Source organism: Schistocerca gregaria, chromosome 3 (genome assembly GCF_023897955.1).
Source record: "Schistocerca gregaria isolate iqSchGreg1 chromosome 3, iqSchGreg1.2, whole genome shotgun sequence".
NCBI classification, from domain to species: domain Eukaryota; kingdom Metazoa; phylum Arthropoda; class Insecta; order Orthoptera; family Acrididae; genus Schistocerca; species Schistocerca gregaria.
In genome coordinates, this window is record NC_064922.1 from 390,795,981 (window position 1) to 390,813,612 (window position 17,632).

The following is a 17,632-nucleotide window of genomic DNA, read 5'->3' on the forward strand; positions in this document are numbered from 1 at the left end:
ATCTGCCCCTGCAAATGTCTTACAATTTAAAACCTGGTTCCTAAATCTCTATCTTACCATTATATAATATATCTCAAACCTGTCAGCATCTCCAGGCTTCTTCCATGTATACAGCCTGCTTTTATGATTCTTGAACCAAGTGTTAGCTATAATTAAGTTGTGCTTTGTGCAAAATTCTACCAGGCGGCTTCCTCTTTCATTTCTTAGTCCCATTCCATATTCACCTACTATGTTTCCTTCGCTCCCTTTTCCTATTACTGAATTCCAGTCACCTATGACTATTAAATTTTCGTCTCCCTTCACTATCTGAATAATTTCTTTAGTTTCATCATATATTTCTTCAATTTCATCATCATCTGTAGAGCTAGTCGGCATATAAACTTGTACTACTGTAGTAAGTGTGGGCTTCGTATCTATCTTGGCCACAATAAGGTGTTCACTACGCTGTTTGTAGTAGCTTACCCGCACTCCTATTTTTTTATTCATTATTAAACCAACTCCTGCTTTACCCCTATTTGATTTTGTGTTTATAACCCTGTAGTCACCTGACCAAAAGTCTTGTTCCTCCTGCCACCGAACTTCACTAATTCCCATATCTAACTTTAACCTATCCATTTCCCTTTTTAAATTTTCTAACCTACCTGCCCAATTAAGGGATCTGACATTCAATGCTCCGATCCGTAGAACGCAAGTTTTCTTTCTCCTGATAATGACGTCCTCTTGAGTAGTCCCCGCCCGGAGATCCAAATGGGAGACTATTTTACCTCCGGAATATTTTATCCAAGAGGATGCCATCATCATTAAACCATACAGTAAAGCTGCATGCCCTCGGAAAAATTATGGCTGTAGTTTCCCCTTGCTTTCCGCTGTTCGCAGTACCAGCACAGCAAGGCCATTTTGGTTAGTGTTACAAGGCCAGATCAGTCAATAATCTAGACTGTTGCCCCTGAAACTACTGAAAAGGCTGTTGCCCCTCTTCAGTAACCACACATTTGTCTGGCCTTTCAACAGATACCCCTCCGTTGTGGTTGCACCTATGGTATGGCCATCTGTATCGCTGAGGCACGCAAGCCTCCCCACCGACGGCAAGGTCCATGGTTCACGGGGGACCCAAACATTACAAATCAGAAATAGAAAAAAAGTCAGAACAACTGAGAAAATCTGGTTGGATATAAACAAAATAAACAAGAGATACTCCTCAAAGTGGAGAAACAAAGAAAAACTTTAAAAAAGACTTGGCCAACTTAGATGCCATTTTTAGCACTTTGCTTACAAAACCTCACATGTAGTGACATCACTGTAGTTGCTGCATTAATTCCAAGCCGCCTGGTTTTTTTTGAAGGTATTGGGGATTGGTGATGGATGCATATGTTGTGTTAGGAATCTATAAATCCGGTTGTTGGATCTATACATTAGGTTGTTGGATCGGTCCCTAGCTGCAGTTCAATAATGGAATATTGAGTAAGTGGAAGAGAAAAGATTGAAAGATTGAAGCCCTTACTGCAGCTTGATGTGTGTGTTGTGGGAAACTGTCAGAGAAAAAATTAAGGGCATTATTTTGGCACTGTTCTGTAAAGTTTTTCATCCATCTTGACTGCAAACCAGCACCAAAAGCGGTGGTGCACTATGAAAGGGTATAATTTCCCATGAACAGCTTTACAACCAAAAAGTCATAGCTATACAGGATGCCCATAATTAAAGTTCCAGTTTCAAAACACTACTGAAAGAGAACCACCACTCAGAATGATGTCCAATTTGAACAGCATGTTATTGATGCAGGGAATCATCATGGAATTAAAGACAAATAGATGGCGCTGTAAGCATCAAAATGTTCACACCAACTGATGTGTGGCACAAGGCGCTACTCCTCAGTTTGCATCCACACCCAACATGACTTTTCTACATGAAAGATCATGTGCTTCTGGTAAAGCTTTTTTACAAGAATGGCGACTGTGCAGCAGTAGCCCTGCAGACGTTCCAGACACTCAGTGGTATTAAAAAAAAGGCATTGGCCCAATGTTCACTAAAGGTGTGGAGGAGATGATTACAAAATTCGAAAAGACAGGCTCTTTTGAAGTGTGATGTGACAGAGGGAGGAAAGCACTTGATCTAATGTCTGTCAAAGATATGGTCACAGTATTGCAGAAGGGGTCAAGCGATGGTGTGCAAATGTGCAGTGCAGAGGGAATTGCCTGAACATTGGACATGCCTGCAAGCACAGTGCATAAAATCCTATGAAACATCCTGCATTGCTGTCCATACAAAATCACCCATCTTCTGGAGTTGCTCTGGAATTTCTTGTTTGCATGGCTGTGGAAAGTAAATGGGCACATAAAATTCTGTGGATAGACGAAGCCAATTTCTATTCCCAAGGAGATGTCAGTATGCAAAATTGACGGAAAATCTGCATGCACAACTGGTACCACATCATTCTGCAAAGTTGACTTAGTGGTGCAGGTTGACACCTCATTTACCTTAGGGCTGTAATTTTGGAGGAGACAAGCCCCATGGGTTCTGTTACCTGTACTGTTACTGGTAAACGCCATGGCAGTCTTTTGTGGCCAACGTCATTACAGTCTTTCAGCAGCATGGATGTGTGGGTAAGATCATTTTTATGCAAGAGGGTACTCCTCTGCACATTGCACAGCCAGTGAAGTGGCTGCTGCAGAGGCATTTTGGAAATACTACAATTATCAGCCCTCACTTCTCTACAGCCTGGCAGTCGAGAATATGTGATCTTAATCTGTGACGTTTGACTCTGAGGTTATCTAAAAAGACGATGAGTTCAGTGTTTTAATTATGAATGTAGCTGAACTGAAGCCACATATTTTGCAACACATTCTGAATGTGACGTCCCAAGACTACCTGATTTGTTGTGGAACATGCTGTGTCTTCATTTGAACTTGTGGCAAAAAATGGTGAACAGCATACTGAACACGTCTTCGCCACTCTCACGACAGTTAGAAACCAATATCATTTTGATTTTTACATGGTTTTTGTCTCCAGAACAATTAAAAACTGATGACATTTTGCTTTTTATGCAATTTTTGGCGCCAGTACAATTATAAACCAGTTTTCCCATCTGATGTGGTATGATCTTGATGTAGTAGATGTGCTTGTCTAACTAATAGTGCCACAACTGTTGACAACCCAACTTGCCCATTCATGCACATTGGACAGTATGAATGCTGTAATGTGCAACTCAAACCACAGTTGTCGTATTGTGATTCATCTGTCATCTGTCAACTGTTTCTGACCCCATTTACTTTAAGACATAAAGTGCCACTATTGGTAAAGTTTTTGGTAAATCTTCTTCTTCTTATTCTTCGTCTTTTTTGATTCTATGACATTTTGCTGTGCATTCATGTCAATAATAAGCTTTTCAAATTCGATGTCATTTTGAGCAGTGGTTCTCTTTGCACTCCATTTTGAAACTGGAACTTTAATTATGAACACATAGTATTGTGACTGATAAAAATCGCAGTATTTCATGTTGTGATTGGCAATGTTAAACAAGCAGTTTAGTAGAGTCATAGACAATCATTGCAAGACATTAGTGAGAATTCTGTAATGAATAAAAATCCTGTACCCAGATTCCAGGGGGGGAGGGGGGGGGGGGGGGCAAGTTCCCAAACTTGCCCCTCCTTGTAGACCCGAAGTCTCGTAACATCTGTTGCTGTTTCAGTGATCCACTTGGTCTGTTCTGCAACTGGCTGAATGGGCAAGTGAATTACACATCCCCTTCACTTTTTTTTTTCAAGTTATATCCACCTTCAAATTTCAGTCCAGCTTTCAATTGTTGGGAGTCGGCAAAAAATTGGAAGCCTTCTGTCCAACAGAATTTTTGTCTCGGCACCTGCCATCCAACCTCTGAGATCATACAGTACCATAATGAAGGAACAGCAAGAACTCCACTGTTTAATATGAGTGAAACAAGGTGACAGCTGTGTGAACCAAGCACACTGCTATCACAAAAACCTTGGCAGTGTAGTAGTCATTTCTTTATGATGTTATGTTGATGTAATGAGAAGTAGGAGAACTTGCATACCTCTCCCAGTTAATTCTTAAACAATCGTTATTTCTTGATTTTTTTCCACTTTATGCAGCCCTTCTGCATTTGCATCCTCGACAGGAGCCTGTCTTTCCATGCCTTCAATACAACTCTAGCCTTTACATGAGACAAGAATGTTTGAGTTTTGTTAGAGGTCTTTAAAGAAGTAGCTTTATGGATTACTCTTCTCACAGCAAATGGGTCCATTTAGTACCAGTCTACCAACAGTCCTATGTTTTGTTTTACGTGTACTTACGGTGAAGTAGTTATTGTTTCTTCACAGCGACTGAATACTACAGAGAACCCCTCCCATCTTGAATGTCCTATAAGGTAAATACTTGTCCAGTGCATGAACAACTATTGTTCCAAACTTGAGCTACACTTTCTCTACATACTCAATTCCAGAGCGAAAGACTTTGAATTTTTCCGTGACATATGACACTACTGCCTCTTTATCTAGTTTACTGAGCAAGTCAATTTTGTACTTGTTTTAGATGCCCTTATACTTTGGTAAACATTATTTTCTACAAGCCCCATTGTCATTGGTACCAGTGTCAATTTGGATACCCCAAAGAGGTCAGGTGTATTTGTTACCAGTTGATCTACTGTATTTGTGTCATAAATGGGTTTCTGATCTATCTGTTCTAGGTAGTCTGCAGTGAAAGCACTTAAAATTGTTTCACTGTTTGTTTTGCCATGCCCACCCCTTACATAACCGTAATTATCCCAACTGTTTGTTGGATGTTTACAGTTTTTCCAATGAGGATAGTTCATTAGGGAACACAAGTACTAGCAGGCTGAGGCTTCCTTTAAAATTTTTGTTGAATCTGGTGTTTGACAGGATGACTCAGTTCTAACTTAATTCCCACCCTTAATACCAAATATTGCCTACTTCAGTGATTACACTCCTTCTATTTCCCATTCATCATCATCATTATCAGTGTTCTGCCAAAAGGCAGGTTTTCACATGGTAGTTCTCCAGGCTGTCAGGTCTTCTCCCATCCTCTTCAGGTCTGCATAATTTCCTCTTCCCTTTATGTTGTCTATCATCTTGTATCTCCTTCTTCCTCTCAGTTTTCTCCCACAAACCAATCCTTCCACAGCATCTGTTAGCAAGCACTCCCTTCTCAATGAATGTCCTAACCAGTTCTTTTTCCTTTCTCTTACAACCTTCAGCAGACACCTTCTCTCCCAACCCTTTCCAGTACTCTTTCATTACTCATTCTTTCCATCTAGCTTATTCTCTCCATTCTCCTCCACATCCACATCTCAAATGCTTCTAACCTTTTTTCATGCTCTCGTCTAAGCGTCCATGTTTCTGCCCCATATAGTGCCAAACTCCAGACAAAACATTTGCCAAGCCTTTTCCTTAGTCCTTTATCTAATTTTCCACATAAGAGTCTCCTCTTTCTGTTGAATGCTTCCCACGCTATGAAAATTTGAGTTTTCACCTCCTGATGACATCTCAAGTCTTCAGTTATTGTGCTTCCAAGATATATAAATACACTTACTTGGCTAATGGCAGATTGTCCTATTTTTATCTACATCTACATCCATACTCCACAAGCCACCTGACGGTGTGTGGCGGAGGGTACCCTGAGTACCTCTATCGGTTCTCCCTTCTATTCCAGTCTCGACAGTCTGGGTCTTGTACTGATGACCATACTCTTTATTTTTGCTGTGTTTATTTGCATCCCATATTCCACACAAGCTTCATTCAGATCTTTCAGCATGTTATTCACTGTCCAGTCACTTTCTGCCACTAATACCATGTTATCAGCAAATCTTATACATTCTATTCTCTTTCCACCAATACATATTCCTCTTTTTCCATCTAAGCCTTCTGTGATAATCTCTTCAAGGTATATGTTAAACAACAGTGGGGAAAGGCAACAACCTTGACTAATGCCTTGTCCAATGCTGCTTCCTTCTGACATTTCATTTCCTATTCTTATCCTTACTTTCTAGTGTAAATATAGATTCTGTATCAGTTGTCTCTCTTTCCAATCTACTCCTTTCCTCTTCAAAATATCCATCAGCTTGTTCCACTGAACACTGTCAAAAGCCAGAAATCTATATAAACAGCAAAGATTTCTCTACCCTTTTCCATATATCTTTCCCCTATAGTTCTTAACAGGCCAAAGGCATCTCTTGTTCCTTTTCCTCTTCTAAATCCAAGCTGCTCCTCTGCAATCCCTCTATCCAGCTTGCCATATAGCCTTCTATTCAACACTCTCAGCAAGACTTTAGCTGCATGAGAAATTAGACTGATGGTCCGGTGCGCTTCACATATTTTAGTGTTTCTCTTTTTCTCTGTTGGTATCATAACTGTAGCAAGGAAGTCATTAGGCCATTCCCCTTTGTCATATATCTAATTACAGACATAGACTATTTCTTTTCTTGCCTTTTTTCCCAGACTCTTCAACAGCTCTGCTGGCAAATCATTAATTCCACATGTCTTCGTATTCTTCATCTCCTTCAGCGCCTTTTCTACTTCTGCTTCCAAGATGGTGAATCTCTTTCCACCTTCCGGTACATATTGCTCCCCTTCAACCTTAATTTCCCTTTGCATTTCATCTCCCTTATACAGACATTGAATATATTCTTGCCATCTGTTCAAAACCTCCTGTGGTTCTTCTGCTAGAGTACCATCCGCTCTTTCTATTTCCATGTTATTCCTCTTTCTTTTACGTTAAAAAAATATCTCACTAGCCAATCTATACATCATTTCATACTTTCCCTCTTTCTCCATTTTCTCTATTTTGTTGCATTTCTGTTTCATCCATTTTCCTCTTGCTTCTTCAGATTCTTTTCTTAATTCATTAATCAGTTTCATGTACCTCTTTTTACCTTCTTCAGTTCCTACACTTTTCCACTTCCTCTGCTCTTCCATCTTCAAAATGTTTTCTGTTATCCATTCTTTCCTGGTGCTTTGGGATACTCTAATTCCTAGTACTTCTTTGGCAGAGTCCATGAGTCTTTCCCTCATTTTTATCCATTTGTCATTAACACTTTCATCAACACTACCTCTTTGCCTTTATCCATAAATCTGTTCTTCAAATCTGATGCCTTTCCTACCTCTTTGAGTCTTTCTATGTTTAGTCTTTCCTTTGCTTTATCTCTCCAGTCTCCAGACTTTTTTCAACTTCACTTGTAGTTCTCCCATTACTAGGTTGTGGTCTGAATTTATATCCGCTCCTGGATAAGCTTTAGCATTCTTCAAACAGTTCCTAAACCTTTTTTATATCAAGATGTAGTCCAACTGATATCTTTTCATATTAAAATTTGATATCCATGTGTAACATCTCCTTTTGTGATGTTCAAATAATGTGTTACCCACTGCTAATGAATTTTCTTTACTGAAACTAATTAGTCATTCACCTCTCTCATTTCTTATCCTTAATTTAAATTTTCCTACTACATCTTCATCTCTTCCTTTACCCACCACTGCATTCCAGTCCCCCATGATGATAACGCAGGCATTTCTATTTTCTTTCTCAATGAGTTCTTGTATTTTCTCATAATATTCTTCCACTTCTTCATCTGTATGCTGGCTGGTTGTCATATATACCTGTATTAACACCAAATCTTTTGAACTACCCTTCAGTCATATCATCATTAGTCTTCCATCAATATATTGTAGCTTCATTACCTTATTTTTCAACTTTTGCCCTATCAATATTCCTACTCCGTTTTCACCACGCTTGATTTCCCGTGAGTAAAACAGCTTATAATTTCCACTTTCTATCTCCCCATTCTCTCCCCATCTCATTTCACACAAACCGAGGATATCTAATCTGTTCCTTTTCATCTCCTGTTTTGCATTCTCTAACTTTCCTGCTTGCAGTACTGTCCTCACATTCCACATTTCAATCCTTACCTTTCCTCCCTTAACTGTCCCTTTCTTCCTTTCAAATACGTTTACTCTCAATGTGTTCCCCTCCCAGAGATCCGAATGAGAGGAAGTTTTAACTCCGAAATCTTTCACATGGAGACACATACCATGTACTGCTTGGGTATGTAATGTGGTAGTTTCCCGTTACTTTCCACATGTGCAGTACAATGCCCAGCCTAAAGTCAGACGCTCACCATGAGTCAGACACTGTCTGTAGCCGCCCCTCTGGGGTTCAGTCGCTACTTGTACTCATTTTGTACCCAAAGAGAAAAGGTACCTGTTCTGCCAGCTCCGCTGTACTGAAGTCCATCTTCTCCGCCTTCGCTGCCATAGAGGTCTTCACCGTATCCCTGGCAAGGGGCCCTCACAAGGCACTATCACCTGGGCCAGGTGAACCAAGGTTTTTTAACGAGGTGTTACTCCTCCCCCTACTCCTTTCTCAGCCGGACTTGGGACCGGCTATGGCGGGGTTCATTTCCCATTAGTGTAGTCTTTTGATATACAATTAAATTCACTCCAAAAATGTCACTGCTGTCCATTTAGAGTTTCAGACAGCTTTTGTACCTTGTACTGGTTATCATGTAGTGAAAACAGGAGCTGTATGACAATATGAGGAACAGTCATATCCCAGTATTATAGAATTTCATTATAGATAATAATGCTTAAGTGTTATGGATTGTCATCAAACAAGCTAAACCAATGCTATCAACTGAAACAATAGGGATGTCTAAGAACATAAGTAAAAGTAGGTGTCGGCTGACGAAAAAAGGCAGAAGGTGGGTGCCCAAGGTAACACACCACTTGTGTTGAAAAGTGAAATGCCAGGGATCCTCCAGAGAAGTCCAACATATTAAACAGACATTCTTTGTCATTAACTGGCAAGGGAAATCAAAATATTATATGTATGTATGCAGAACATTTTAAAGCTTGTGTTCAGATGAAATTATTTCACAAGCAAAGATGGCATTGTATTCATTATAAAATAAATAAATAACAAAGACAGGGGTTGTGTGTGTGTGTGTGTGTGTGTGTGTGTGTGTGTGTGTGTGTGTGTGTGTGTGTGTGTTCTACTTCAGAGAAAGTCCTTTTGGCTGAAAGCTAAAATGTATAACAGTCTTTTCATTATGTGTGTCTGCAACTCAACGTCTCTTTTATATTGTTGTTAAAGACTCACATAGGTATGATTAAATCAAGTCATGTTACAAAGATCAGTGCACCATTCATTTTTGCTGTAGTCAGCAATCTATATACTGAGTCTTTCAGGTGCAGTCAGTTTCCACGAAGATTAAAACATCCATCTCCTCGGTGGGTCCGGGGTTTAGAATAGGCTGAGATATTCCTGCCTATCGTAAGAGGTGACTAAAAGGAGTCTCACATGTTTCAGATTTTATGTGATGGTCCCCTGTAGAGTTTGACTTCCATATTTCAAAATTTTCCCAGAGAGGAAGCCAATTGGGGAAGAGCGCCTTACATGGTGCATCGTGTCCATTGTGTGCTGAGACCTTTCGCATCCTACGACAAAGTGGATCTGCACTTCCTCTCATTTTGCAGCTGTTGTGCAAGGTCACCCTCTATCCACAGTGCAGTATAGTTTTTTGTGCTGACAATGGTAATGGAGTTGTTTGCATCTGATATCCAGCATGTTAGATAGTCCATCGTAGTGGGGCTGCTATGTACCCTGTTGGTTGTAGCCCCCTGACCACACAGGGATTGCTCTGCTGATGCCTGTGTCATTATATCCCCACGTATGCTCATCCCCTTGGGGCATTGGGACTCCCAGCAATGGCCATCCTGTAAGGTGGCCTTTGCTGTGGCTGGGTGGTGCCCATGCGGAGGGCCCCTGGTCGGAGTGGGTGGCATCAGGGCAGATGACACGCAATGAAGCGTAGTACATCATCTCTTGCTGGTGGTCAAACACCAGCAGTCTCTAAGTGTTCATGGGCTCAATTGAATGCACAGAAGTATGACCCCAAATCATTCCCCTCCCTGGCCACACCATGAGAGGAACATGGGGCTAAGGATGGCAGCAGCTCTTATTCGCCCTGGTACCTTGTATGTCCGAGAGCTGATGGGGAATATTTCATGATGATGAAGCCTCAGTTTTTTGTTGAGCATCTAGAGGACAAGTTTGGGGAGGTGGAATGAGATCTGGGTCAGTCTTGATCAAAACAGCATCCTCTGCCCAGTCATTGGTATTACTCACTTGTGACAAGCTGGGGGATGGTTCCGTACCCATCACACCCCATAAGAACTTAGTATGGTCCAGGGTATAATATTTCACAGGGACCTTCTTTAGCAGCCTGATGATGAGCTGCGCACCAATTTAGAACAGTGAGGTGTACATTTCATTTGGCGTGTCTACCGAGATCCGAGGGATAATCACCAATGCCTTCCTTCCAGGGCGATACATTCCCCGAGAGGGTCAAGGTGATGGTCTACCACTGTGATGTAAGGCCATATATCCCACCCACAATGTGGTGCTTTAAATGCTGGAAGTTTGGCCATATGTCTTCCCGCTGTACTTCCAGTGTCACATGTCGAGATTGTGGGTGCCCATCACATCCCAGTGCTCCATGTGCTGCGCCAAAATGAAAGGAAAATCATGGAGTACAACACCCTGGACCAACTGACCCACACAGAGGCTAAGAGGAAATTTGAACGCCTACATCCTGCACGCATGACATTGTCTTACACTGCCGCCACAGTAATGCTAGCCCCATCAGCTCCGCTAACCCGTCACCTCTCAGAGCCAGAAGGCTACACCTGCCCCCCGTGATGGTGGGGGGCACTTCCCTTTCTGTTGCTCCTGCACCACCTACATCAGGAGCAACCCCCCCTCCCCCCCCCCCCCCCCCCCCCACCTTCCTAGTCTCACGTTGATGTCATACTCCAGTGGAATTGTGGTGGTTTTTTCCACCGCCTGGTTGAGCTCCTGAAACTGTTAAGCTTTACACCTGCTTTCTACATTGCCCTCCAGGAAACCTGGTTCCCGGCAATGGGGACCCTTGCCTTCTACAGCTGTAAGCGATATTACAGCAACCATAGCAACTATAATCGAGTGTCAGGTGGAATTTGCATTGATGTCCTAAATTCAGTCTGTAGTGAAACTGTGCCCCTTCAAACCCCTCTTGAAGCTGTGGCTGTCAGAATAAGGATGACACAGTAAATAACTGTCTGCAACGTATAGCTTCCTCCAGATGGTGCAGGCCTTTGAATGTATTAGCTACACTGAACTGATCAACCCCCTAAAACTTTCCTACATTTTGGAGATTTTAACATTCATAACCACTTGTGGGACAGTACCATGCTTACTGGCCATGGCAGAGATGTCGAAACTTTACTGTCTCAGTTCAACCTCTACCTCTTAAATACTGGGGCCGCTACACATTTTAGTGTGGCTCATGGTAGGTACTCAGCCATTGATTTATCAATTTTGAGGCCAGGACTTCTCCCACCTATCCACTGGAGAGCATGTGACGACCTGTGTGGTAGTGACGACTTCCCCATCTTCCTGTCACTGCCCCGACATCAGGCCCAGATGGGCTTTAAACAAGGCGGACTGGGAAACTTTCACCTCTGCTGTCACTGTTGAATCTCCCCCACATGGCAACATTGATGTGATGGTTGAGCAGGTGACTACAACAATCACTTCTGCAGCAGAAAATGCGATCCCTCGCTCCTTAGGGTGCCCTCGGCGAAAGGCAGTCTCTTGGTGATCGCCTGAAGTCCCTGAAGCAATTGAGGAGTGAGCTCTACAGTGGCATAAGGGTACCCTTCCCTGGAGCACCTCATAGCCTTTAAATGGCTGCGTGCCCGCATTTGCCAATTTATCAAACGACAGAAGCAGGAGTGTTAGGAGAGATATGTCTCAACCATTGGGTGTCATATGTCACCTTCCCAAGTCTGGGCAAAGATCAAATGTGTTTTCAGGTACCAGACCCCAACTTTGCTGAGCACTATGCTCGAGCCTCTGTATCAGAGAATTACCCCCCAGCCTTCTGCAATCTCAAACAGCAGCTCGAAGGGATGGTCCTCCCGTTCACTTCATGCCACAGTGAATGCCCCATTTACAGAGTGGGAGCTCCTCAGTGCCCTTGCACATTGCCCTGACACTGTTCTGGGGCCAGATCGGATCCACAGTCAGGTGATTAAACATCTCTCATCTGACTACAAGTGACATCTCTTTGTCATCTTCAACCACATCTGGTAGGATGGCATCTTTCCCTCGCATTCGCAGGAAGGGACAATCATTCTGATGCTCAAACCTGGTAAAATCTTGCTTGATGTGGATATCTATCAGCCCATCAGCCTCACCAACATTTTTTGCAAGCTGCTGGAACATATGGTGTGTCGGCGGTTGGGTTGGGTCCTGGAGTCAAGTGGCCTACTGGCTCCATGTTAGGGTGGCTTCTGCCAGGGTCATTCTACCATTGATAATCTTGTATCCATCAAGTCTGCCATCCAAATAGCATTTTCCAGATGCCAACACCTGGTTGATATTTTTTTATTTTTTTATTTATGAAAAGACATGACCTGGAGCCCTTGTTCAATCCCACTTTGACTATGGGAGTCTGGTTTATGATCTGGCGGCACCCTCAGCATTGCATTTACTTGACCCAGTGTACCACTGTGGCATTTACTTAGCGACAGGAGCTTTTACGATGAGTCCAGTGACCAGCGTCCTGGTGGAGACTGGAGTCTCTCCATTGCAGGTTAGGTGTGCACAACTGCTGGCCAGTTACGTTATGTGAAAAATCATCTCCTTTTCCCACCTATGGCGGTTCATCTCCCACATTGGTGGCCCAGGTCAGGGCTTCCAGTTGCAGTTCGTGTCCGATCCCTTCTTTCCAAACTGGAGTTCTTGCCTTTACCACCTGTACTTCAGGTCCATTCACTAACACCTCCATGGTGTACACCTAGGCTGCGGCTTCGCCTGGACCTTTCACACGGCCCTAAGGGCTCAGTTAACTCCGCATCTCTCTGCTGGCTGCCACTTCCTCTCGATTCTTCACATGTACCGAGGTCATGAAGTAGTTTACACCAATGACTTGATGGCTGATGATCACGTCGGCTTCGCGTATGATTGTGGAGGACATATTGAACAGCATTCCTTGTCTGATGGCTGCAGTGTTTTCACTCCCGAGCTGGTGGCTATATCTTGAGCTCTTGAGCACATCTGTTCAGGCCCTGGGGAGTCGTTTCTTCTGTGTACTGACCCCCTGAGCAGCCTACAAGCTATCTACCAGTGCTACCCTTGTCATCCTTTGGTAGTGACCTTCTAGGAGTCCATCTATGTCCTGGAACGGTCCACACAAACACCACAGAACAACCGGACTGTTCCACAGCATAGATGGACTCCTGGATGGTCACTTTGGACATGTCGGAATCCCAGACAATGGACTTTCTGACAGACTGGTCAAACAGCCTACATGGAAACTGTTTATGGAGATCAGCTTCTCTGCAACTGACCCCCATTCAGTACTATGCCACAAGGTTTTGCAAGACAGAATGGCATAACCTCAGTACATACAACAAACTGCGTGTCATGGAGGAGACTACGAATGTGTGGAAGACCACCACATGGGTCTCTTGCAGGGACTCTGTGGTTCTCTGTTGGCTCTGCATTGGCCAAGCTTGGGTGACTCATGGCTACCTCCACGCCGTGATGACTCGCCTCATTGTCGGTGCAGTGCCTGGCTGAAGGTGGCCCACATCTTGGTGAGCTGTACTTCTTTGGCTGCCCTGTGATGGACTCTTCAGTTTCCGGACTCACTGCCATTAATTTTAGCTGACAAAGGCTCATCGGCTAATTTAGTTTTACGTTTTATTCGTGACAGTGGGTTTTATCATTCTATACAAGATTTAGCGCATGTCCTTTGTCCATTTGTGTTCTCCGCTCTAATGATTTTAGGCTTGATGTTTTAATGTGTCATTGAGTTACTAGCTTTTCCTTTTATTCTTGTGGTCAGCCATCCATGGCCTTGTGCTCATTTGTTTTTATCCCTTGTACCTGTTTCTTTCTGCTCTCTGTGGTTTTCTTTTTCTGTTTTGTCCATAGTAGTGTTGGTTGTCATACTTCTGGTTCTTACTTTCTCCTGCTATTGTGCTGCACGTCTCCCCCTTGTGCACTTCTTTTACTGGGAACAAGGGACCGATGCCTCACAGTTTGGTCCCCCTCCCCCCCTCTTTTAAACTAACCAATAATAATAATAATAATAATAATAATAATAATAATAATAATAATAATAGTAATAGTAATAGTAATCTTGTATGGCTGATGGTCCAGTGCTCAGTTGGATGTCATTTTACTGACTTGCATTTCCCAAAATTACTCTACTGCTGAGGAACATGGATTTGCAGATTAACGTGGAATCCCAACCATGTGTTATCCATGGTGAATTTTCCCTTGACTGACGGGTGAAGCATAAGTTAAAGGTAGACTGAAATATTATGTGGTCCAACCATGATTCGATCCAGTGAGGTTTCAGTTTCTAGGCATATACTTTACTGCTAGACTGGTAAGTGTAAAAGGACAAAGATGCAGTGTACAGAATTACAGGCAAATTTGCTTGCTGCCAGAGTCTTCAGAGGTTCTTTAGAAGGCAAAGTATAATAAATGTAATACAAGAATGTTGTGAGATTTGCAGTTTGGCTTCCGTGAAGGAACATCAACAGAAAATGTAACTCATTCTCTTACAAGTGTTGGGCAAAAAGAGGGAAACACTATGAGAAATGCATGCTTGAACTTAAATTCACATGCGAGCCCAGTTTGCAGGTGGGCCATGTATTTCACCAGGAAAGCCGTGTATTTCACCAGTAAATGTCCATGATATGTTGCAAGTGTTCTTGTACATGTGAGTGCATTATGCTGGAGCTAAGTGAATTCGAATTGGCAGGTTGTTTATGGTAGTATGGTGCACGCTTGCATAACCAGTGTTTGGTGTTTCAAGAGGCACTGTATTGATTATTTATATAAGTCACAACACAGATGAAAGTGTGTGTTGAGTGATCATCATGGAGGGTCATTGAATAGGATTGTGGTGAAAAATAAGAAAATAACAGCTTCAAACTTCACTGCAGAACTGAATGTTGCACTTATGAACCCTGTCAGCACCAAAACACAAAGCGAGCTATATAAGCTGGGAATTGCAGGGTGAACTGAAATTCCAAAACCATTCATCAATGATGCAAATTCCCTAACCAGGAAGACATGGTGCCGAAGTCATAGAACCTAGACTATGGAGCAATGAAAGAAAGTCATTTGAGCAGATGAGTCTTGCTGAGATGTAGAATGGAATGATGCTGGGATTTACAGTCATATGTAATGACATTCCAATGGACAAAGTTTCATGCCTTTATTACACACAAATATTTAAACAAAAATTCTTTAAAAAGGTGAACTCCCAATTAGCCTCACAAGAGAATCAATAAAACTATTTTATCACAGAATGATTTTTTAATACGACTTCTAAGATCAGAGAACAGGGAAAATTTCAATTTAAAACTTTTATTCTCCTTTTACCTTTAAGAAACAATTAATATTAATACAGCACCTAATGAAACAGCAGGGCATAAGCATATTTGGAATTAACCTAAACACCTTTCAAATTGTGTGCTGGGTTCATCTTCCTGTCTTTAGAATAAACAATTTTAAAAGGGCCCACAGATAATCTGTACATAAAAATGAATCCCATCAACTAACTAACAAGACATACAGAAATCACAAAGATTACACTAGCAACTGAAAAGAAAAACATTAAATTTACACACTGTGTTCATTGTTCAACATTTCAGAATAAATAATATTACAATGACCACAGGAAATTCTTATATAATAGACAAGTACATTACTACACTGAATTGTTACCTCACATGTTAACTTTACCCATATACAGCTCTCCTTCCAAATGTGAATGACACCTTTTTCAACAATAATCAAATGAATAACAGGATACACAGTACTCAACTGAATAGCACACAATGTAATAAAAATGATTCTTGTCAAGCCAAGTACACCCATTCAAAACTACATGGGCTCAATACAATAACTATGATGCACACTGACAACATACTTCACTACAACCAACAAACTTATTCAGTTGTCTGAGCTGTTATTATAGCTTTACAAGCTGTATGGCCAATCGAATCCACATAGACTAAATGGTTGCAAATAGACATCTTGACCAACATAATCATTTTATTTTATGTGGCTGTTTAACATTGCTCAGAGTTCACAATCCAGCAAATGGACGTATGCAGCAGTTCTAGTGGGCCCCTCCATAAAACTCTTCATGCTGACTCGATACAACAGTGTGGATCCTCCAGCTGACTGACCATGTGCCCTGACTAGGGCAGCGGAACAACAGGGCAAAGTCTGCAGCCACCCTTTATCAGCCTTCTCTGTTGCAGTGAGAAGTTTACACCCTCCACCTCCAGAAGGTACTACCAGCAGCACGGCCACAACCTATTCTGGGGTGAATCCTGGAATATCCTCTCAATCATTGTGGCTGCCGGAGGTGCCACCAGAATCGAACCATCACACTTCTTTCCCTCTTAGCCACACATCCACGGGCTGCAAAATGCTGAAATTCGTACACTGGCATTAGTCACATTGCCATGGTACTGCAATGTCATACTACAATCAAGGAACTTCAAAGTCATTTCACAAGCAAGGAATAAGATGAAACAATTTATTAAAACAACTTCACAGTGAGTATGACAGTAAACAAACTAGTTGTTACTGGGAGCACCACCATCTTGAAAAGGTATAGTTTGAGAAATATGGATCCTAAAAATTCACTTGGTCTGTGGGTTTTTAACAAGCAAGGTGTTACAAAGAGAAGTATCTGGACAAGGGCCACAAATCTTGGTAAGAGTGTCCCCCTCTCCCTACCTGCCACAAAATTTCTAACCCAAGCCTTGTCAGCCAGCCTCAATCAGATCGGCTGTCTCTCCCAGCTTTATAGCAGCGCTCTAACCTCTCATGTGCTACCTTAAGATTTCTCTTGGCACGCTTCCAGTTCACCTGTATTTGCGCAGCATCATCTTTCTCCAGCAGTAGGTCATCCAATGCCCAAAAATTAGAAAAGGAAGAATTGGGCTTAAATGCCAATATTTGGACCATTGGAGTTTGCTTGTGAGCCTCACATACGGCTGTACTAAAAACATACCCCAGCTTGGGCAGTGAGCTGTCCCAACAGGTAGGATCCTCATGATGGAAGGCAATAAGGGCTGCCAGCAAATTTCCATTTACTCTCTCAGTAAATGAGGCATTATGGTAGTATGCCATTGCAATAATGTGAGTAATTCCAGCCTCAAAACAGGGACTGCAGAAGGCTGCTGAAGTGAAGGTAGAAGCATCATCCATAACTAATATACTACAGTACATGACACAAAGGTCCCAAATATTGAAGGAATCTGACAGCAATCTGGGATGTCGTACCATGCATCTGGATTAACCAACAAAAATGCAAAAATGTGTCAACACATACAAGCAAGTAGCATTTCCCATTTCGAGATCGCAGGAATCGCCCCACGTAGTCTACATACTGTAAGTCCTCTCCATAGGCTGATTCACTACATCAGATGCCAGGAACACTTGGTGGGTACTCAATGCCGGTTTGATAATGGCACTCATCTTACAACTTGCTGCCATGGTCCTTATCCATAGACTTCCATATAAAATG

General features: G+C 42.3%; 2 protein-coding genes across 9 annotated transcripts in view; one reads left to right on the forward strand and one right to left on the reverse strand.

Annotated features, from left to right (window-relative positions):
* Nucleotides 1–17,632, forward strand: part of LOC126355961 (enoyl-CoA delta isomerase 2-like) — a 131,331-nt gene that overhangs the window by 50,300 nt on the left and 63,399 nt on the right. The window lies entirely within an intron of this gene.
* Nucleotides 15,259–17,632, reverse strand: part of LOC126355958 (DNA repair and recombination protein RAD54B-like) — a 385,308-nt gene continuing 382,934 nt past the window's right edge. The window contains exon 17 of one of the 4 annotated variants that reach the window (XM_050006553.1): nucleotides 15,259–16,528. In XM_050006553.1, the coding sequence (XP_049862510.1) occupies nucleotides 16,445–16,528 (84 nt within the window). In that variant the 3' untranslated portion in view covers nucleotides 15,259–16,444. The remainder of the gene's footprint in view (nucleotides 16,529–17,632) is intronic. The other 3 variants (XM_050006550.1, XM_050006555.1, XM_050006552.1) reach the window with 3 other exon arrangements.